The sequence below is a fragment of the Arctopsyche grandis genome, chromosome 13 (assembly GCF_051622035.1).
Source record: "Arctopsyche grandis isolate Sample6627 chromosome 13, ASM5162203v2, whole genome shotgun sequence".
Taxonomy (NCBI): Eukaryota; Metazoa; Arthropoda; class Insecta; order Trichoptera; family Hydropsychidae; genus Arctopsyche; species Arctopsyche grandis.
Window position 1 is genome coordinate 1220762 of NC_135367.1, and position 24326 is coordinate 1245087.

The 24326-nt window shown below is 32.2% G+C and overlaps 1 protein-coding gene and 1 long non-coding RNA gene across 2 annotated transcripts in view; one reads left to right on the forward strand and one right to left on the reverse strand.

The window, feature by feature from the left end:
- Nucleotides 1-24326, forward strand: part of SPR (G protein-coupled sex peptide receptor) — a 299361-nt gene that overhangs the window by 240039 nt on the left and 34996 nt on the right. The window contains exon 4 of the mRNA XM_077443796.1: nucleotides 8467-8567. Within this exon, the coding sequence (XP_077299922.1) occupies nucleotides 8467-8567 (101 nt within the window). The remainder of the gene's footprint in view (nucleotides 1-8466; nucleotides 8568-24326) is intronic.
- Nucleotides 1-24326, reverse strand: part of LOC143920823 (uncharacterized) — a 239899-nt gene that overhangs the window by 116429 nt on the left and 99144 nt on the right. The gene's annotated exons all lie outside the window — the stretch shown is intronic.

The window sequence follows — 24326 nt, forward strand, 5'->3', positions numbered from 1 at the left end:
CCAGTGTAATTGCATCGCATAACTCACATTCGATCGTGTAAATAAATTGAAACTGTGCAAGGACAGACTCCAGAAAAACGATCGTGTTGGTAAAATACACTCGTTTGAAATATACGTATATTGAAATTATGCTGAGAGGCGGTCAATCTCATTTTTCCGATAATTCTAAATACAAATACGTTTCGTACTTCGTAACAATTTTATTTATGATTATATATTCGGTTGAAATTAATATAATTTTTTTTTTGTATTAAAACAATTTATTGCTGACGTTGAAGTGTATCGTACACTATAAGGTCAAATTATGGTCTCGAACACAATTGTTCACATCTGTAAGCGACCTCGTCCACAGCATCTGTTCCATCGGTGGCGATTCCAGAAAAATGTACGACCCATAAAAATAAAAACGAAGCAAAAACGTAATTTTCCCCACCGTGAGGAAAATACAGAAGTTACGCAACGCTCGAGCCTAATTCGAAGTGAAAAAATTTATAATATCACATTCTGAAAAATATCCAATAACAATCTGGTATTGAATGGTGTTGTTTTTTGATGACGCACTATGATATCATATTATACATATTATAGAGCTAAGATATTATACATATGTATAGATATTATACATGTACAATATACGAATTTAAATTAAAATCAATAAAACAGATTTACACTATACAATTTATTTACATATATACATACATATGTGTGTAAATGCTAAAGTCAAATAAAGAACAATTATAGTAATATATGTACATATATATGTATGTATATATATATATATATATATATATATATATATATATATATATATATATATATATGTGTGTGTGTGTGTGTGTTTGTGTGTGTGTGTGTGGAGATTTAAATTTAAAATTTAAATACTTTTCCTTAAAGATAATGATTAAAGCACAAGACTTTTAAAAGTATTGTACATATTTATTGTAAAACTTAAAAAGTGTAAATATATACACGTATGTTTATAAAATTTATACTTTTATATCCATATGTATATGATTAACAATTTTCTATATTTGATTAAAACCAAACACACTACAATTAAACAAATTTTATACCTTTGTACATATCTATGTACATATGTATATACGTTCATACATGTACACGTGCACATTAATAATACCCTTTAAATTTATTATTACAAATACAGTTTTGGTGAGTTTTTGATTGTACTTATTTAATATGTTATGAACAAACAAAACTCTGAGGTTTCTACATACATATTATATTTAAATACAAACAAAACTATATTAGTAAATATTTTCTTTAATAAAATTCATTTTCCGTAGGTATAATACAAGTGAAGTCGGGCATTTATGAAAATCAACTTTGAACTATCATTTGCCGAAATAAATATTTGAACTTTGTTATCAAAATTTTCCGTTATTTTTCCGTACATATGTACGTCATCGGACATCGCAATTCTTTCCATGTCTATATGTATTTTTAATATTAGACATAGACAGAATTGTAAAACCGTTGATTAGCTCTCGTGGCGAATCCGCATAATGTACATATATATGTACATATGTATTTACATATATAAAGTGAGCTATAATTCGATGTATATGTGTACATACATATATAAACAGTTAATCCAATGCTACTTAGAAGATCATTTTAAATAGACATTATTGAAAGAAATTCAGAAGAAAACGTAGTAGTCATATGAACGATATAAAATTGCAAATATTTCACATATAATTTCATAAATCAAACTTGGATTAAAAAATAATACGATAATATAATGCTTATCGTTAAATTAGTGGTTATTTCGCGCATCTGTTTCGTTCTAGGTAAATCTGACAGTGAAACTTTAGGCAAGTGTGATTCATTTTCATATAGAAAAAATGTCCACTTTTGATTACTTTTTATACGAACGAAGCATAAAATACATACATATATATGTGAATTTAAAATATGTGACGTTTTTAATTCCTTATGTGAGTCGTTTGACTATTATAAGAACTTCTCGAATAAGCAGTTTAATCTAATTACTATTTTACTCCGGTAAAATCTTGTGATATTTCAATACTGCTACCTTAGATAGTCCTCTTCTCAGGTAGTGTCGCATTTGATTCTGAGCTTTATGTAATTGCAAGTTAATTTTACACATTTCGAACATTGAATTACTATAATTGCATTTAAACGTTAACGAGTATCTCTTCGCGAGTTTAAAAAGAGATTTTCATTTAATTCTGGTCTTCTTTTTTATTTTGTTTTAAAGAATATTTGGCATTGAGGTCTGAAAAGTTCAAAGGTTTGCGTTTCGAGCCGTTAAATTTAACTCCCGCAAATTGATCGATAAAGAAGACCCTTGGAGTCGAATTTAATCCTGTCGGATGATAATACAAGGAGTCGTATATTTTAACTTCTATGAAATCGCAGAAAATTTCTCAGATTCCTGTTGACCCAATTAAACCCTATTTAATATTTCTTATATGATATTGTTGCGTAGGGGTGGGTGGTGAATCCAAATAAAAGGCCAAAGTCGCTTCAAAGCATTTATTGGGTGATTAAGGAGATCCACGCCCTGCCAATGCCTTAATAAAGAGCAGGTCACTCACTGCATCTTCCTCGACGTGTTTGTTTACCTATTGTTATAGTCACGTACCAGATACTCAGTCCCATGGTATCGGCATGCACTCCCACGCTTTCGCGCTGTCAGTCCTGAGAACTCTAGTGGAAAGTCACCGAATATCGTTACCAATCACTAAGTCAATTGGGGGGTCTCCATTGTAAGGCGACTGCACTTAAGCCTGGAGATAATCCTCGAAAACCAATTAAAACGGCGGCTCCATTTAGCATATGTTACAATATTATTAATCGAGTATTTCAAAAATTGCAATGCTATAATAAAATTTCAGAAGTATGGAACGCTGTATGCTTGGCATAACGAGGAAAGACAGGAAGCGGAACACGTGGGTGAGAAGCATGACAATTGTAGTGGATATAGTAGGACATAGTGGATAGACTAAAGAGATTGAAATGGCAATGGGCGGGCCACGTGGTTAGAAGAATGGACGAAAGGTGGACGAAAGAAGTGCTAGAATGGTACCCGAGAGAATGCAAAAGAGTAAAAGGAAGGAAGATGGGTGGACGAAATTAGGAAAATGTGCGGGGTGAGATGGATGAGAGTTGCGCAAAACAGAGACGAGTGGAAGCGTGTTGGAGAGGCCTTCATCCAGCAGTGGATGGTGAATGGCTGTAAATGATGATGATGAATAAAATTTCAAATGTTAAATTTACATTTTACGTATCGAATCGCAAACAACACGAATCACTGTTCGACGACAGTCAATTTCGATCTGTACCACTTCTGCGGTCGTATTTTGACATTTCGAACTGATGAAATGTATGACGCGGACGTGTGCACTATATTTGAAAAGTGTTTTGTATTTACATATATATTGAAATTCGATCGTGACCTTTTACACACCTATGTATATATTATATTTGGCCCGAAATAAAACACAATTACGCGGATGGAAATGTTTAGACGGGTCGTAGCAAACTCGAGATCCAAACCGTTCCATTGCCAATTTAGTCAAGTCGAGGATTCGTACGAATCATTTCGATATTATTGTGAGGATTGTGATAAGTGTATATTCAAACTCAAACGTCGGTACTCCAATGTAGGGGGTGTGTTAGGTTGACGAGGGTGAAATGGATAGTGCGAGTTGAATAGTATTACAGGTTCTCTTACTCGCTTAAATATGATTTGTTTACAGTGGATTTCTGTTCAGTTTTGGTGAAAATAATTTACACACAACGTAAATACATATGTATTCAAGGTCTATGTTTGTTGAAATTTAAGTTTGATATGAATTAAGTTATAACACATGAATAAGTAGAAAGCACCGTTGTAAACTTTGATTTTCCGATATTTTTAATAGACTTTTGGTTTGTCGACAAGTCGGTATGAGAAAACCCAAATATTAAGATGTGACTTTAATATAATATTAAAGGAACAAGTTGAGAACTTTCCAGACATCCTCACCCCCCTCTAGAATAGAACAATCCATTCTCCTTATCTTATTCATACATGCATACATACATACATGTTTGAATCAACTAATATCACTAAAGCAAAAAAAAAAAATACCGTAGCGGAGACTAATCAAGCTACATATACTAAGTTTGGCCCACTAAATTCGAATATGACAAAGACTGAATGATTTTTTTTGGATTCTTCTCCTTAATGAGATATGAGCATTTAAAAAAAATGTGCAATTTTTAGTTTTTTTTTACTTCTGCGACTTTACATCAAAATCTAGTATTGCTGTGTCAAAATTGAGTATTTGAATCCAAGTTGGATGTTTTTATTGCTTTAAAATACTTACAATTAATTATCTAGCGAATTTCAGAAATCGAAAATATATACATACGAGGTTATTTCGATAATTTTCCAGTCAACCACGTTTATAAGGCTTAGTATATCTCAATATATATTTTTTATTATCCAAACGCACTAATTCAAGCGGTAAATGGTTTTAAATTGAGTTAAAGAATGTGGTGGCTTAGACCGTATACATATGTCTACATAAATTTTGCTACATAATTAATGATTAGTATTTTAAAGCAATAAAAAATCACAATCAATTGAAAAAACATCCGAATATGTATTCCAATACTCACTTTTGCCACAGCAATACTAGATTTTAAGTTAAAAACTGCAAAAGGCCCAAACTCTGGAAAAATTGCGCTTTTTTACAATGTTTTTCTATGTTATACTTCGCAAACGATTGAGCTAAATTTCCTACAGTATTCCAATCGTTTTGAAACTTTGATATTTTGTTTAAATGCTTATACAAATGTAGCTCATAAACAAGAAGAAGACAACAAAAAACTTTATTGGGTCAAACTTAGTAAATATTAATTAGTCTCCAAGAAAAAAACGCAATTTATTATTGCTCGGTGTATTTAGAACCTCATTTTTTTCGATACAAAAAAAATGTGTCACATTTTAATGAAAATGAGAAGGGATTAATCAAATGATAGAAAATCAAAATTAATATTTTATCAGCCATTAAAGTTTGGTCACACATGAAACTCCTGACCGTCAGTACACAACGTATTCTATAATTACTTCTGTCAATAGTGCGAAAACGGTTAGATTGATCCGTATTCACATACACGTGTAAACCATTTGACGCACCTCAACCATGCATTATAAATTTTGAGGCACGTTACTCGATAATGTATAATACCTATAAATAATGCAAATTACTTTAGACCTACGTAATTATATGACGATGAAAAATTGAGTTTTCCGAGACGACCTTCCTGTCTTAGGCCGATATAGATTCAATATGTCTTCTCCGACGATGCGGTGGAGCCCGTCATTCCAGCTGTCAATTACGTCATCCCCGAAAGTTTCAGAAGTAGGGATGCTGTCCACCCTCGTCTAACCTCAAAATCGCATCTGCCTCTAAACTTAAAGAATAAATTGGAAAGAATATGATCGCAAAGCAGCAGTTTGAAAAAATCCCTAATTTGTGACAGACGTCGGGTATCGCAATCTGAAACTTTTGCATTTTCATTGCAAATGCAGTTTCGTGTCAAAGCGCTCGGGTAACTAGAAAGAGACCTTGGCAGAATGCACTCGGTGGAAAACAACATTTCCGAGTCATACATATAAAAGGAATGTCTAATATCTTACTTTTCTGTCGTTCTTCCTTTCCACTGCATAATAGTTATTTGTGTCTTCGGTTCAGACTGTCGTGCTTTTGTATTATATATAAATTTAAATGTATATCTCAAAATGTATTCTCATTCAGAAAAACTTCCAAGTGACATAAATCACTCTTATAGTTTTATTAAATTGCACTTTTACTGTCTCAACTATTAGAAAAACACAACCCATGCATACACTTTTATACTGAAAGGTCTGAATGTTGATTAATTTATATATGTATGTATATATTGCAATGCTGCTGGTCAGACCAGGATTTGTGACTCCTGGTCGATCGTTTCCTATCAGAGTTTGCCAATTTTCTCTGATTTCATTGTTGAAACGGTTCCCGATTAAAAATTTGGCTAAAAATCCTTCCTACCCACTATGTCACCACTATTTGAGTATGATTAATGTAAATATTACAATAAAATGTATGTACAATTCATAGATGTCTCGTTAATTATCGAGTTTAAGTCAGTGTCTCGTAATTTAACGACAATAAAAAATGTTGTATTGTTTGTAATTGGTCAGGAAGGCGCATTGGGGTTTACCTGTAATGCCTTCCTGGTATGAAATAAAAAAAATAATAAAAAAAAATAATATATAAAATAAAATATATTTTCCATCTCCGTAACTATGTTATGTATTTTTGATAGCAATAAACGTTTATTTAATATTACACCCCTATTTGACTGTAAATTTATATGCAACTCATCCAATTACTTGCTTGATTAATTTGTGAAATTGAAGCTCAACATAAACTGAACAACCTTTTTTTTTCAAACTAAGTACGTCATCACTGTGTTTTATTTAAATATGGTATGACATAAATACATTTTGATTAAAGATATGTATGTCTCTTTAATCGAAACTTAACTCAGCTGTTGGTACTTCAAAAGATTCTCCCGTTCTATATTACCTTCATCCCTCCCCCCCCCATGAGACGTGACCTTATATAAAATAAAATAGAAGTGGAATGAAGAAAAATAATAATGAGAAGAAATATACAGATGAATGTGGCTGTCGGATTAAGGTTGAAATCTTTCATTAAAATATACCTGCCCGTTTCGTCAATTTTGACGAACATTTTGCTGAAAACCATTCAAGCGATTATTTTATAAATATAAATAAAAAAATATCATTCAGAATACTAATATTTTTACATTAAAATAATTAAAAAAAACTTATCTATCGACTTTCATCTAAAGATGCTTATTTAAGTTTATTATCATTTTTTCTAGAACAGTTTAATATATGTAATATAGTGGAAAAGACATACAATCCCAAGTTACATCCAAATTCTGCTGAGTATTTAATACGTTTTGCATTTCAAATTTCGCAGATATACATACGCTCCCTGCAATTGCATTTCATAATTGCGAAGCTCGCGCAGAAGCTTTAAAATATTAAATTGCAATTCGTCCTTCGAAAGTGTTTTTTGAATAAATGGGGCTCTTTAAAGAGGAAAAATCTAAAATAATTCAATTTTCTAATAAGATTTTCAATTCGGAAAAGCCCTCGATTGATTTCGATGAGGTTTAGTGTGTGACCGACCGTTCCCTTAACATTTCGCTAAAGGTCGAATCGAATTATTCGTTAAGCAAGTTTCGTCCGACGAAAGAGGAAGAATCTAATTTCACAAAAAGAATGATCAAACTCCGCGAAAATTGCGCGTAGGGGAAAATCCGCGGAGTTTTCCCGAGGAGAAGCTCTTTACACTGGAGTTTTTCACTCCCACGGTGACGGTCGATCATTTCCACTTTCTTTTTATTACTTTTATTTATAAATACGTTTCTGGAATAAATATTAACTTTATGCGATGAAAAATGTTCATTTCTTGAATAAATTATTTATTCTCCAAATAACATTACATACATAATTTATGTACATTTATTAAGAACACTTTAACTTTAATTTTGTGCATTAATATATCCTTTAAACAGTATATGCTTAAACGTAAACAATGCATGAAACAAAATTTAACAAATTTTGTGCATTTTTTTCATCATTTTTAACGTGTTATTAAAAACATATTTCATTGATTGAAAATTTTATTTTATAGTAACGATAAATTAAATCATCATATTACTCTTTTTTATAATTTGATATAAATATAAATAAATTTTCTAGAAAATATTTTCGTATTTACATCAAGTTCACATTTTCCATAAACATCCGAGTAAAATTCTCAATGGAATTTCATAATTTTCAGATTAATTCCGTACGTTTTATTGTTAAATAAATTAAAAAGTACTTAAAATAATCTAGTTTATATCACAATAATGTTGCATATACATATGTACATATGTATGTAAGTATATACCAATATGTATACCATAACACATTTAATCTTATTTACCCATACATCAATCCACTACAATACCCTCATACAAATTTTATCGTGACGCATCTTATGTATGTAGATTCGTCCTAGTTTGTCCTAAATTTTGAACAGTAGAAGTTTTAATACATCAAACATGACAGGTTTCCCCCTCTGGTGTATTAAAATAACAAAGATAGTTTCACGGATGAATAATACAAACGAAAGCAATCAATATAATAATCATTGAATATGGACTGCAGAGTTTCTAACGAATCGTTAATGTAATATTTGCATTTTCAGACTATTGATTTCAGAGGTGGAAATTTCAGTGAATGTTTGCACTTATAAGCAGATTCAAATCGCAAAATCGCTCGCGAGAGAGTTCACATTTTTAGTATTAATCGATACTTTCAAAGCTCCAATATTAAATTGAATTGTTTTATTTTTCCAGGTGATACCGGCTATGTTCCACACGGCAAGTATATGGCTAACACTGGCTTTGGCTGTTCAGAGATACATCTACGTGTGTCACGCTCCTGTAGCTAGAACTTGGTAAGTCTAATTTATTTATATTTTTCTAAATAAAATTGAAGGTAAACCAGTTTTTTTTTTTTTGCTATTTTCAATTAAAACGATTTGATAATACTATTTTAAATAGCTTTCACATAAATTGCAAGTAGGTCAAACTGCATATGAAGGCTCAGGAAAAGATAGTGTCAACCCTCATATGTATTACATTGTTAATAAAGCTTAATGTTTAGAATTTGTTTTAAATTCTGCACAAAGCTCGTACAGAATTCTAACTGAAAGTGTTATCAAAATAAAATCTTTTTACATTTTGTCATTTGACAGCGTGAGCTTGACAATATTTTGATTTAAAATACAATCAGTTATATTTAAACCTACATGCATACATAGATAGTTTGACATAAGTCTTGACATGTTCATATGTATTATATATTTCAATCAATTAGTAAAGGTAATGTGTTTGTAAAACCAACACACCTATAATTGATAAAGAAAGTTCCGACTATTGTACATTCATTCAACAATTGAAAGATGTTCTACCTATCTGAACTACAATATTTGAACTAACTAATCAAAAGAAGTTATGCCATTTGAACTAACCAAAAGCAAACTCGTTAAATTAATTGAAAATAAACCAGAATTTATTATTACTGATGTTGTCTTTCTTGTTTACATTTATTGTACGAAAAAGTATATCAAAAAAATACGTATATGGATTAATCCCATTAAGCAGGACTGCGTTTAAATAATACAAAAAAAAATTATGTATTTCCCTGTTTAGATTGAATGTAAGATAAAGTTGATATGATAATTTCCAAATCTGATTTATGTGTGGTTAGGAGGCTAATGGTGATACGTTGAATGGATCGTTTAAGCATAATAGCTGGTAAAAGCAGTTGGAGAGTTCATTTCGAATGCATATATTCGAACCGTCCTTTGATCCTAGATTTCAACGTTGTATATGGGTTATCGAAGTCAATGGTTTCGATTTTGGAACCTGACTTAATGTCCTGTCTAATGTCGTGTCCCATCTTTGATTTACTATATATGTACATTATCAAATCCTGTATAAAATCAATAATAATGTACAAGTTATGTGCATTAGTTTATTAAAAATATTTTTTTTATATATTTATTTATTATATTTGTTTTATGTTGTCTGTTCGATCTGCAAAATAATAAAGCTTTGCATCATTAAAGAACTTAGGTAAAAACTTTTCAGACAATAGTGCTGTTGATGGTATCGGCTTATTTTTGACTTTTGTCTCTTAACTTTTTTTCACTGTTTAATCCTCCTTCATCTTTTATGAAAAATAAATATTTTCTTGAAACTTTTTCACGAGTGAAATTTGACAAATCGCCCTAATTACGAGTGGAATTTAATTTGGCGTTTTAAATTTGAAGAAAATTTTTCAGCAAAAAAATAAAAGAAGAACAATGGAGTTATTCTCTCCATTTTTCTTCTTTACACTTGGAACAGTCGCATCTTTCACTCTTCACTTAATACCCTCTAGATTTCGGCACGATAACCGTTACTTTTTCAACGTAGACTATAACTACGACGATTCCCGTCATTATCACTTTTTTTTCATCCCGCCGAAAGCCTTTTCATTGTAATCTCTTCTGGGTGAGATAGCAACAATTCCGACAAATTACCTCAGTCCTATACATTGTCGAAGAAAATAACGCTTTCAGAACATTATAAAAGCTAATTTAGAAGTAAAATTTCAAAGTAGCACAGAGCAAATGCAACAGGTATGAATAGAAATACATTCATAGTATGTTATTATTACATGTTTTTAAAATCTTCAATGATTCCCCGATACCTTTTGAAGTATACATACATAAATTATTTAATTGAATGAAGAATGATTTGGTGGATAGAATGAATTAAGTGATTTTTTGTCATGCAATATCAGTAAATTGCTGTATTACAAACACTTTTGTACAAATTCTGAAATCGAACGAGAAAATAAATTTTATTTTGAAGCTAAGGGAATTAATTCCCTTAAGTAAAATCCATCACTTTGAACAATTTCTCAAAAAAACATATTTAAACGTATTGATATTCTTTCGTTTTACATAAAATAATATATAATATTTTTCTAGTACAGATAGCGTTTCACATTTACACGTTTATTATACATAATAATTTTTGTTTATTATACATAGAAACCTTTTGACGATTTCAGGACAACGATTAGTAGAAATTTCCCATTGACATATTGTACCGTTATTTTTAAATCACTATTGATTGGATTTGAATATAATGTTTAACTCTTTAAGTGTAATATTATGACTACCACGACACGTATTAGCATTTTGCAATAGTTGCTATATAAATGTCAAAATCACAAACATTGTATTTTATTTTTGATTTTTAAATGCTTTTTATTTTTACGAAATTATGTTCACAATACATCTTATATCTATTTTAATAGCTACTGATCTACTGATCATTTTCTATTTTACAATTTTAATTTAATTTGGTTAGTAATCACAGTATTATATTATTCTAATGTTAATCTAAAGCATAATAGGAAAAAGAGCTCAAAAACCTATTTACAATCCTTATAAATGTTCATAATACATCTAATACATAATATTAATTAAAGACTCTCTAAAGTCGATGACCTAAAGCAGATTGTGTTTAGGTAATCTGTGTTTATACCTGAAGGGTATAGACATTTTGTTGTAATCACCGAGACTCTTCACAAGTGTGTTAGTATGGTTATTAGTGATTCTGTCATAGAATCTCCTGGTAAGTTTGTTAGTAATGTCTGTAACAAACGGAATATTATATATGGCATGCAGTTTTTTCAGGTTAGTATATATGGGTGTATTATAAATTATTTTTAGGGATTTATTTTGTATTACTTGGAGCTTGGAAAGGTTAGTATTCGAGGCGTTATTCCATACAACAAACATTGTATGAAGATTGGCAATTATTGGCGAATAGATAAAATCACAAAATTTACAATTCCAAACATTTTGTGAACTATTCAATCTATCTGTGACAGGCTAAAAATCGAACATCAATATTAAGGAAACGATTTTGTTTGTTTTTTTTAATGCATCGTTGCTTAGCGCATTAACATAAGCTAAATGAATGGCGCATTTTTTCAAACAACTATTAAGTAATATTAGAGTTTGGTTGTGATGCTCTAATATCAATTTGGTGTCCAGATAAAAATGTGGATGATGAAAGATATTTCAGTGAATATAATTCAATCTTAAAAATGTGGAAACATGATAAGTTTTAATAAATTTTAATTTGATATTGTATTTTTATATTCAAGTTTTTTATCTTTGTATTTTTCATATTACATATATTTAAATTACAAAACGTTTTTGTAATTTTCTAATTTTATTACTAAAATTAAACATTTTTAATGCTCTTTAACACTAAAATTCAAAATGAAAATGCTAAAATTGACAAATAGATCCTAAAAATACGAGTCTCTAGTTATTACTAATGTAATTATTAATTACCTCTTCACTTGTATACCAAATACTACGGATCATTTAAATCACTTCTTGGTTCAACATTTCAAAATCTTTCAAATTTGACATTGATTAAAATTTCAACTATTTGATTTGCCTCAGGTTGGTTAGAATCGAATAAATTTCTTTCTACACTTCCACGATATAATGAGTGATATTTTAAACCAAAATTGAGAAACTCTATAGTTAAATTTTTAACAGCAAATTTCAAAAATAAAAAAAAATAAAAACGAGTAATTCAACGTTGCTAATCCGCAGTGAGTCGTGGTAATTATAACCCTGGGTGCGTCATTACCAACCCATTGTTCGAGTGCACCGACTCATTGTACGGAGCAAAAAATACATACATCATTAGAGGTGAAGGGGTATGCAGAGTGCCTGTATATATAATACTTTATACACGTGTCTATGAATCACCTCTCCATCCTTACGTAGTAATCCGGCTCGTGCAACCCTCCTCATCCGCTCAACCACCCCATAACGCCACGCCACATCGTTCCGATTTATTCCTGCTCGCATATTTTATTCACGATCCAGTGTCTTGCGCAAAAACAATCAATTTATAATGCTTAAAGGCTCGTTTGAAGCGCTTATCTTGACACGATCAAAATGGCGCCGCGTCTACAAGATGGCGGCGCACTCGCGCGTACAACTTGCGTAAATATCTAACGAAGCGCGCGTAAATAGTGTGTACGTGACGTCGCGATACACAAACAAAATATACATATATACCATACATACTGTCACGTTCCTATGAAAGATTAAATAATTTGCTTCACTACATATTTATGTAACTTTGATCTGCTGCTGATGTGTTGACTGCTACTCTCGGAGTCTCGATGGCGATCTTCTTCTTCACGTGCCATGTCCCGCCAGAACGTTGGCAACTAGATGTTCCATTCGTATTTTGTCAACAGCTGCTCGGAATAGTGCTCGGGTGCTGAGACCTTACCACTGCCGAAGATTCTTTAGCCAATATGTTTTCCGCCTGCCCCGACTGCGTTGACTTAAGATTTTCCCCTGGATTATTAAGCGCAGGAGATCGTATTTCTCCGCATCACATTTCCAAAGTACTCCAATTTACGCCTTTTCACACTTTTGAGCACTTCTACATGCTTTCCCATCAGGGCAAGCACCTCGGCATTGGTACGACGCGCCATCCATGAGATTCTCAGCATCTTCTGTATGTCCACATCTCAGCCTGTAGTTTTTTGCTCTTGGCATCTCTCAGGGTCCATGCTTCTGTCCCATACAGAAGGATGCTGAAAACGTAGCATCGTAGAAGTCTTATTCGGAGTGCTATACTGAGATCATGTGTGGTTAGGACATTTTTAAATTTCAAGAATGCAGATCTTGCTTGCTCCACTCTAAACGCGAATTTCCTGTTTACTTTCACACATTTCACCCAGATAGCACCCAAGATATCTAAAACTATTAATTCTTTCCACCATTTTGTTATTAATTTCTATATGAGAGTTGACCGTATTGTGCGTCGACTTGCTGAATGATGATGACTAACTTAAATTCTAACAGTAATGAGTTTAAGTGTTGAAAATACGTGTCCCTACAATTTTGATTAGTCATTGTTTAAGGTGTGCTATAAATTAATGGTGTTATTTATTAAATTAGGTGTGCCACAAATCAATGGCGTGTCTTAAACCTACTGGTTAGTCAACTACATTGATAAGCGTGGTACATAACAATACATATGTACATATATCATAATGGAAATGGTTCATACGCTCCGATGAGAATGTGTAAGAGTGCAAAGGTACTCTTTCGAAATGAGCGAGATTAATTTTATTACGTGTACAAATGTCTATAGCTGAAATGTACATTTTTGCTTATCTCGCTCGACGACGACAATGCCCAGTCGAGCAGTTTTTGCTTTGTTTTCTACCGTTTGAGCACTTATTGTGTGAATCTACTGTCCGGTTGTTTTGTATTGCCTTATTTACTTATCTAGCATGCATCTAACGAAGTAAAACTTCCTTAAATAAATTGAGTTTTTGAGACTGGCCGAACGAAGTACTATCTGTATCAACAAAAATCTAATATTTTACTAGCGACTACAGCGTAATGAATGCACTACTTTTATAATATTTCGTTCGCCAGAATGAACGGGGCATGACGTTTCTATGGAGGCAGATTGTCACACCCAAACAGAACTACTTGAATTTCAAAAAGTGTCAATTTCATTCAAATCAAGTAGTTAAATATGTGACTTGCTTGAGTTCCGTCTCCCAGCACTGACGTGTTGTCAAACGCCAACACTTCACTCGTCACTGTGTAGTGATGACGTACTATGTATACTCGACGCTCGTTTGTGAAAGTTTTGACAACTGTCTGGAAAATTTATTCCAAATGTGAAAATAGAAGTATTGACAAGACAAGATGGTTAGCATCCTACTTGTGATAAAACAATACGGATCGTAAAATATAATAAACCTGTCACTATAGGAGTATTTTACCGATAATGAAATACTGATTGTTCATCGTGATAGCTATATACATACATACATGCATACATATGTTGCTGGAAAATATCACGTTTCTTTGAAAATGTGCTCATATAATATTGTTCGATGTGAACAATACGGTGCGCCTCTATGGATTTTTCACATTATTAATTTGCTGCGAAGCTTGACACAATATGGTACATTCATTCTGGCATGGGATGAATTTTCATCCAACTTTGTATCCACATATTGATCCTATTCAGTCGATAGGCGTTCGCTTCCCGAGCGCAAAGGCCACACACGACAAAACAGTTCATTTATCATAATATGAACTTTCCTTGAATATACCTTATATACCTTATATACCTATATAATATATAATAGATAAGTTAATATTATGTTCTTTGAAGGCTAGTCTACATGCATACATATGTATGTATTATAAATACATACATAAATTTAAATTAATCGAAAAGTACCTATTAAATTTTAAACTCGACCCATATAGACAAATGTGCCGAATAATTAAAACTTGGTACGTGTTTATAAGGTCTCTTTCGAAATTATATATTAGATTATTAATTATTTATTATTATAAAATTAACAATTTTTATCGATGGTGGTGGTTATTTGCACGTGAGTATTTTGCACGGGGGGTTAATGTCCAGGGGGTTTTTGGCCGGGGGTATTCATTTATTTTTATTTTTTTTCTACAATTTCGCCATTGTGACATTACAGATCGTCACTATGGCTGATTTATTACAAGATATTGTGAAAACTCATAATTAACAAGACATCTAAATACATAATTATTACATACATACACATGTAAATCGAAACAATACCTGACATCTATAGTTATATATTACAAACATCGTATATAAATACGATTAATAACATTTTTCATGTAACAATACGAATTTTTACATTCGATAAACAACCACAGAGACATCTATGGTGAGAAATCTGGCGAAACCTGAGATATAACAATAACTCGGGGTTTGCAACAGAAAATTGTGAAGGAAAAGCCAATTTTATAGGAACCATTTCTATGAAAATCAAAAAAAATGGCAAATTCTGATAAGAAACGATCGACCTCGACAAACCAACGTCTGGCCAACAACGAGACTCGTAGTGGGAATCGAACCCGTGACATGCATGAAAGAATTCAATACTCACCACTAGACCACGCTGCCGAACACATACCACGCTGCTGGTATGTATGTGTCCGGATACCGTGCTTGCGCGAGTTGATCGCATTCGTCGGGTCAACGTGCACGCATCTTCAGACCTCGACCTCGAGCTTCAAGATTGACGACCGCCACGAAGGCTATACGATTAGCCATCTGTTCGATTAATCAACAAGTGAAACTTTCTAGCATTGGAGTAAACAAACGGCGGGTAATTGTCTAATGTAGCATATTGGAACGCACGGGAGTGAGAGTATCGGAGGATTTTGAAAGCCTGCTGTCACGAGCCGACGGGACTTCACCATACTTATCAAGGACCGAGGGCTCAGACCCTGTTCACTTGTCTCGGCACAATGGTGAATTTCGGTCAAAGTGGTCGGGAATATTTGATAAGCTGTCAGTTTCCGCTCCAAATTTGTATCATCGAGACGCAACGCCCCTAGCCCTTTAATCGCGCATTGTGCGAAACTACGCTAAAGCCGGCCATTGTGCGCGACCAAAGTCCGGAATAGTTGTCGTTCTCTGTCTTACAAACATACATATCATATATATAAAGACGGTAATCTGTGTGTGTGTGGGTGTGTGTGTGTGTGTGTGTGTGTGTATGTGTGTGTGTGTCCTAACGCTCGCCGAACATAATGAATGAATCGATAAAAATCGATAAATTCAGTTTTCGACGAGACGACTTTGTCGCGACTCGAAACAACTACGCCACGGTCCAATTTGAAATTCTCCTTTTTCTTAAACATTAATTGAAAATTTTCGCTATTGCCATATAAAAATACGAAATTATAATATTTTTTTTTAGCGAGGTTTTGAACCATTTTTTTTTCATATAAAACAATTAAATATATATTTTTAGTTAAATTGAAATTGAAATTATTTATATTTTGACTATATTCGAAAAAAATTGATTTTATTTACGGGTGGGCGCCGGGAATCGGGCCTCGGACCTCTGATTCCAAACGCGATGTGCTCACGGGCCCGCGCCACACGCCATATCCTCGCCCAGGAAATGTGTTGTAAATACACATCATATGAATATGTACTTAATTTGTTATGTGTAATAATAATATTCAACGTTACGAGGTCAATGACCGTTTGTGTATAATCGGAAAATTTTACGTTTTGTTAACTTTAATTAACATTTTGTTAACGTTAAATTTAAGAATTGAAAATTATTACAAATAAAGAATTGAAAACTATCTATGAGAGTCTACGAAAATAACGGTTCCGGTTCCGGATTTTTTTTTAGGTTTATACGAGTATATAATAATTTTATACCCATGCGATGATGTTTCATCGGGCTATTCACTAGTATAATATATGTGTGATAGGAAAAAAAACACAGCTAATATAGTCCTAAAATTATATTTAAAAAAAAAGTGGGGCAAGTTACATACATTGATAAACTGCAGAAAGAGCAGAATAGAGCAACGCGTGCAATTTTGAATGTGTGGCAACGTAAGAATGCTAGAAGTACATATGTTAGATGAATTGAAACGGTTGGATATTAGAAATAGTCTTAAATTAAGCACTTTAAAATTAAGTATATCAGCTAGATAAGAATCTATTACCCAAATATTTTAATAATCATATGGTTAGGAATAGAGATATACATACATACATACATAATTATAAAACTAGAAATAGGAATAAATTAATTATAGGCAGAGTTAAGAAAGCAAAAACTGCAGGAGGTGTTTTCCACAGAGGTGTTCAAATATACAATGCCCTTCCTGAGAGCATTAGAGGTGCTTTAGAGGTAGCATTGGTGCTTTCTTGAGGGGTGTTAATGGATACCTCTGTGGAAGATGACGTAATTATATACATATGTAAGTTTAATAAAATGCTACGTTTGGAATTATATTATATTATTTTGTTAATTTTGTTAACTATGTTATAATATATTATAGTTGTTAGTTTTATTTTAAAACTGTTAATAGTGAAATAATTCATTAGCAATTTGCTATTTAATAATAATAAATAAATAAAGTGAAGCCGGGAACAATCATTGTGAAACTTCCGAGTTGTTTATTGACAACTGGTGCAAACTAGCGGGGGTTACATCAGGTTAGTTTAAGAACATGACAAACAAACAATCGTTCATGAAATACGTATTCAAAACATTTCAGAAACTTTCTTATACACATCTACTATTGAAATTAGAGTACAATTCTACGTTGAAATCTGTGATTTTTCATAGCAATTGCAATTTAGCCAGCAGCGTGGTTCGGTGGTTGTGTTGATACTAAGCACCGAGTGGTCACCGGGTTCGATCTCGTGAGCTAACCTTGATTGAAAAGAATTTATTCTGAAGTCAATCTTAGACCAGTAGTGAGGACTAGTGGTTAGCATATATGCTTTCGAACATAGTGATCACGGGTTCGAGTCCCACTGGTTGCTGCTGGCCAGATCTTTATTTGTGACTCCAAATCGATCACTTCCTATCAGAGTTTACCAATTTATCTGATTTCATTGTTGAAACGGTTCCTCCATCAAATTGGCAAAAATCATCCTACCCGCTATCACAAATATCTGAATTTTATTTCTGTAAAATATGTAAAAATTTATGTTCAAATTAATAATTAATAAATCCATAGAGACATCTTTAATTAATCCATAGATGTCTCAATGGATTAACTCATTAATTGTTAAGTTCGTGTTCTTCAGCCTCTCAAAATATAGCGATTTATGTAATAAAAAAGCTGCAATGTTTGTAATTAATTGTCTAAGAAAGTGCATTAGGGTCTACCTGTTAGGCCTTCCTGGTATATATATCTATGTAAAATAAAATAACGATCTTAACACTTGCCTTCCTGTGCTAAAAAAAATCCACTAGCCACTACGCTGGACGCCGAGCGTCCAGTTAAAAATGTGTGTTTTAAGTTAAAATAATGCAAAATCTGAGACGTCATTATTGTAATTACTTGTAAAATCATTTTATCGTGTTATAAACATCGAGTAATATAAAATAAGCGCAAGAAATTTAAAAAAATAGCGTCATTCCAAGGCGGATATCATTCTCACACTGACCGTTGAGCGCAGCATACTGAATTTCCTCTCTCTCTCTCTCTCTCGCATTTGTGAATTGCGCGTACAAAAGGGCTTCCCGCGAAAATAATTATTTATGTTGATATTGATCAATGTTTTTTTTTTTCGTAATGACATAATTCGAATCGTAGAGACTTTGGCGAGGGATACATAAAATGTGAAAGGCCTGCATTCAATATATTTGGAGATACAAAATAAAATATAAGTCCTGGTCACCCGCTATCCATCACAGTACGGCAAGTGTTAAAAAAGCGAACCATACAGTTGAATGGTATGACCAATATACATATGTACCTATATTATATGTACCATTATGTAATTGAAGTAAGTGGCAAGTAAAATGGCAATGAACAGATCACGTGAACGAAATGTAGACAAAAGAAGCACTTAAGCGATACACACGACAATGTTAAATACTACAAGTGAATCGGATATATGGGTATGAAATAAAAAATCCACTTACACTGACAAACATCGCTCAATAGCAACTACAACAAATAAATCTCTCAAGCAAGGGACTACATAAGGATACTGTGTGAAATTGATTGAATGTGAGTTAAAAAAGAATGAAGGCTTGTTCATTAATTAGTGGATATTAAAAGAAAATAGAAAATGTTTGTAGATGTAATAGTTATTCATTGATTTTGTGAGTCACTCGTCAAATCATGCTTATTACATAAATTTTCGATTTTTTTTTTGGTCGTACCTATTATACGGTGCTTCTACGTATGTATGTACATTTTTTACTTTATTTTTTTATTATTCAAACATCAAAATATTCAAACAAGAACCTTTAAAAAAGTCGCACAATAAGCTGTTGCCGCGAATGTGCGGCCTGTGGGTGTCGGGGGCGAAACGGTGTTGTATGTTATGGGGTTGAACCGTGGGGTTTGGGGCTGTTGTTATTTAGTTTTTTGTCGACGGTTCGTGTATGCTATGAACTCTGACAAAATACTATTGAATTTCAAACCATTCAAGCTCACAGACCGAGGGAAAAAATTTCCACTTTTATTGAAAATATGTACTTTTCAATTTATCATTTTATCCTTTCAAGTGCTTCGCCGTAAGTTATTGCCCCTGTAAAAAATTCAAATAGTTATTTTTTAATTGGATTATTATCGTGATGGGTACTATTAACATATCTAATAACTGTAATACATAACTATGGTATATACATATATGCATACATACATAAATGATCTTTACTTAGTCCCAACTTTATCTCAACTCTAACGAAGTAAACTTAAGCAAGAGAATCAACACTACCAAAAACTTGTCACCCGTTTTTAATCACATAATCTATCTTTTGCACAAAAATATACCCTATGTCATGTTTTAAATTACTTGGTTAACAAACCAAGATTTATTTATTATCATAAAAACGTTACATTTATATTATTGGTAGATATATTCGAAAACTGCAGATTTAATTATGGAACGAATTTTAAAATGAGATACGTAGAACTTTGTTTCACTAATTAACATTGGTTCACTTTGTTCTGTTGCTGTGCTGACCGTCATTTGCGGGGTCGATATTAATGACTATCACCATCGAGACCGATGGTGATGACTGACTAATGTGATGAAATCGTGATCTATATAAATGATTTCTTTGTCTCTTGGGTTGGGCAAAGTACGGCATTCCTATCTTATGTGACTATCCTTTTACAGGTTGAATCGGATGGTAACTGACTGACTAATGTGATCAAAACGCGATATATATAAATGATTTCTTTATTTCTTGAGTTGGGCAAAGTCCGACACTCCTGACTATCCCTTTACAGGAATTTAAATGGATTTGTTACTCACGTATATGAATGTAAGAAAGTGAATTCGATTATTGTGGGAACTACATTGATAAGCGAGGTACATACATAACACCTAACATGATTTTCGAAAGAATATCCTACTTTTTCGTATATTATTTTATCCGAAGCTTATATTATAATATAATCCTTGACCTGAAAAACAAACTTTTTCCTTTTCCTGACTGTGCACAATACAAATTAACAACCATATGTACATATATATATATATATATATATATATATATATATATATATATATATATATATATATATATATATATATATATATATATATATATATATATATATATATATATATATATTTCGATTCTGAAGAGAAAAACTGTTTTTATTATATTAAATCTGATGCAAAATTGTATATCAAAATATTTATCCAACAGATAACAATATAAAGCAAAGTATCCCAGTAAATCTCCGAAAATTTCCCGAAACAATTCACATTAATACCTACTCATTTAATACTAGCTCAAATCATGCTTTAGAGAAGTGGATTTATAAACCATTTAAACATTATCCATCAAATTTTAAATCATCTATAATGCATACATATATACATAGATCTCTATATATTAACTAACTATAATTTCAACTAGCATCACCTGGGTTAGTTGAGGCTTTACGTATACATTGACCGGAACGTGATCGCGTCGAAAACCCAACAATGCTGTGACGTGCTATTCATATATTATACTATATACGAGTGATTGTTTCGAAGCGCTTTCGTACCGCACGACACGTCCACGTTCCGATCTACGTATAAATATACCTTCGTTCTTAATCAAGCTCTGCAAACACCGTAATATCAACCCCTTCCGAGCGTATTAATCGAAGACTTGAGAACAACGATGCTGCGACCAAGTACACGTTCACGTTTACGTCTCAAAACCCCGTTAACGATCCGATAAAATGACTCGATATTGGCAATTAGGGTTTCGCCACAGGCCATTTAGCATTAAGGCGCTCTAAAGACCACCGATCAACACAGGTACGCATCCAGCAACTTTGAATTTATTCCAAAAGTTCTACGAAAAAAATCTCATAACGTCTCATACTTTGAAGATACATTTTGTATACAAGTTTGAAATTGTCTTATTTGAGATGACAGATATTTTATCATTTGAAATATCTTATATCTTATATGTATCTTAACCAATAAATCTTTCATCCACTATCTAGAAACATTTATAATTCTTGAATCTGGTTGCTGATAAAAACAAGGCATGCGATAAAGCTCACCACGACACTGAATTTTATTAAATTGTTTTTTTATTACCTACTAAATAGCAATAAAATTATCAGTTAAAGATACGTCTTATTTGAGATAACACATACTTTATCATTCGAAACATCGTAAATCTAAATTCAACAACATGGCTTCCATCCACTACGATCCACATCATATTTCTCGAATCTAGTTGCTAATAAACAAAGCATCTGATAAAACTCACCACGATATATACATCATGTGAATTTAGTATTTAAAAAATAGTGAGCAATTTATCGGTTGAAGATATGTACGTTACTCCAAATGGAATCCCTCAGGGCTCAAATCTTGGCCTTTTGCTATTCAATATTTTCACCAATCGATTTCTTTTCAAAAAATGCACAACGCTTCTGATAAAATAAAAATAAAAACGGAGCTTGAAACATAACAAGAGTATACAAGTACGTTTCGAAAATATGGGTTCCACATCCTTATATAATATATAGAAACACTATACTCAAAAGTCCTATCGTCCGATGAGCACTAGACTACAAGCGTATTAGCGAGTGGAATCCGCATTAACAAACCACAGGTATCCCCATTAATTAACAGGAACTCTGAATTTCGGTGAACGTGTCTTAGGCCAGCTTTCAAGCACGCAAATCATTTGAAACTTAATTTCGAACTTCACTTGAAAATGATACGCTATAGAACGGCAGTAGTAACGAACCTTTGGCAAACTGGAGTATTTCTTTTGCTCGAGGAAATTTTGCAACAATTACGTACATACATACATACATTGTAAATAAACATACATGCGTACATAAATATGTATTATACCACAATTTTTCAAATTTGGAATTGCTATAAGCAGAACTTTGATATTGAAATTTCTAGGAATTCAATTATGAAAAAAACGAGTGAATTTTTGAAGTATTAACATGTTTAGCGAGGAGAGATGAAACATTTTAGATAAGTAAGTGGGTTGCAATTTTCTATTTTTTCAATACATACCGATAGATGAAAACATGTTGAAAACCACATTTACAATCTAAAATTCTGTATATCTGACACAGTTTTTTATAATATAAAATCATTGTTAAAAAAGCTACTTTCAACGAAATGGATGTTATATAATATACTCGTATCATATTTTATCATATTCCACTATGGCGTCGAGATATATATATTTTTTATTCCTTTCTCGAATCACACTTTTCCGTGAAAATTGACTAAATCTGCATGTCGAGGCGATAATTCTTTCCAAGAGACCTTTAGCGCCAAAGGTCTTCGTCGTTAACCTTTTCGATGTGTTATTTGCGACGCTTCAATGGCAGTTTTTCGCCAACGCGCATAAAAGGAGACCATGGTCGTTAGAGAAAAAAATGGGAGAGAAGTGATGGCGACAAAATCATATGATGTCCTTAAGGATAAACCCTATCAATATATTATACATCTATGATTATCATTCGCATTGTAAGATTGTTATTTGACAAATTGACCGTTGGACAGACCCATAAAGAAATTTGTCGCTTTTTTTATACGTTTAAATTTAACTAATTCACTTTTTATTGCTCATAAACACGGTTTTTAATGTGACAACGCGAGACAGTATATTTTTCGTTGGTTTTTTTTTTAATAAGAACACAAAAACGAGTTGTATAACGTTTTACTGGGGGAAAATGTTATAATTTGAAATTCCCCGTTTGCTAAAAAGGCGCAGTACTAAATTGTGTCATACGTTACATTTTAATAAGAGAAAAGATTAAAAAAAACCGCAATAACAATTATTTCGCAATCATACTGCGGAACGAAGTGCAAAAAAATGCCAACACGTGAGCGTGAATGTTTTTACGCGACAAAAGTTTGTTTTTTTTTGTTATTATATTAAACGTGCCTACGTATAAATAATTCACTAAAGTTAAACGGTTCCCTGGTTTTATTAGATGTGTTCGTATGTATGACGTTTTCATAAAATAAAATAAAAAAGCATTTTAAAAATTTACTATCATTAGTGCAACGTGAGCTTACCTTTGCGGCGTCTACATACGGGAGTAAATATTTGTCTTCGCAATTAGTTGGACGATTTATCGTTTCATAAACTAGTAGCTAATACGTAACAGATATTTCAAGGACTCGTATATTTTTCATTTTATATAAGCTTGAGATTTGAACTTTTAGAAATTCTAATTATTAGCGTCCATATTTTAATTTTAGATGACTTTGGAAAGTTTTTTGAACATTCCAAAGACCTTCTTGGAATAAAATTGTATCAATAGTTGAGCGTAATTTATTAAATGTATCTCCTTCCGACAAAGGTATTTTGAAACAAATTGTCCAAACAAAGTTGAACGACCTACCTCTCGTATTTAGCTAAATCTCTAGCTAGCCACAACTCTACGGTCTGTAAATTGAAGATTACACATACATACATATCCAAAAATATATGTGTGCACATATACTCATATACCTATGTATGTATGTACATATATATATATATATATATATATATATATATATATATATATATATATATATATATA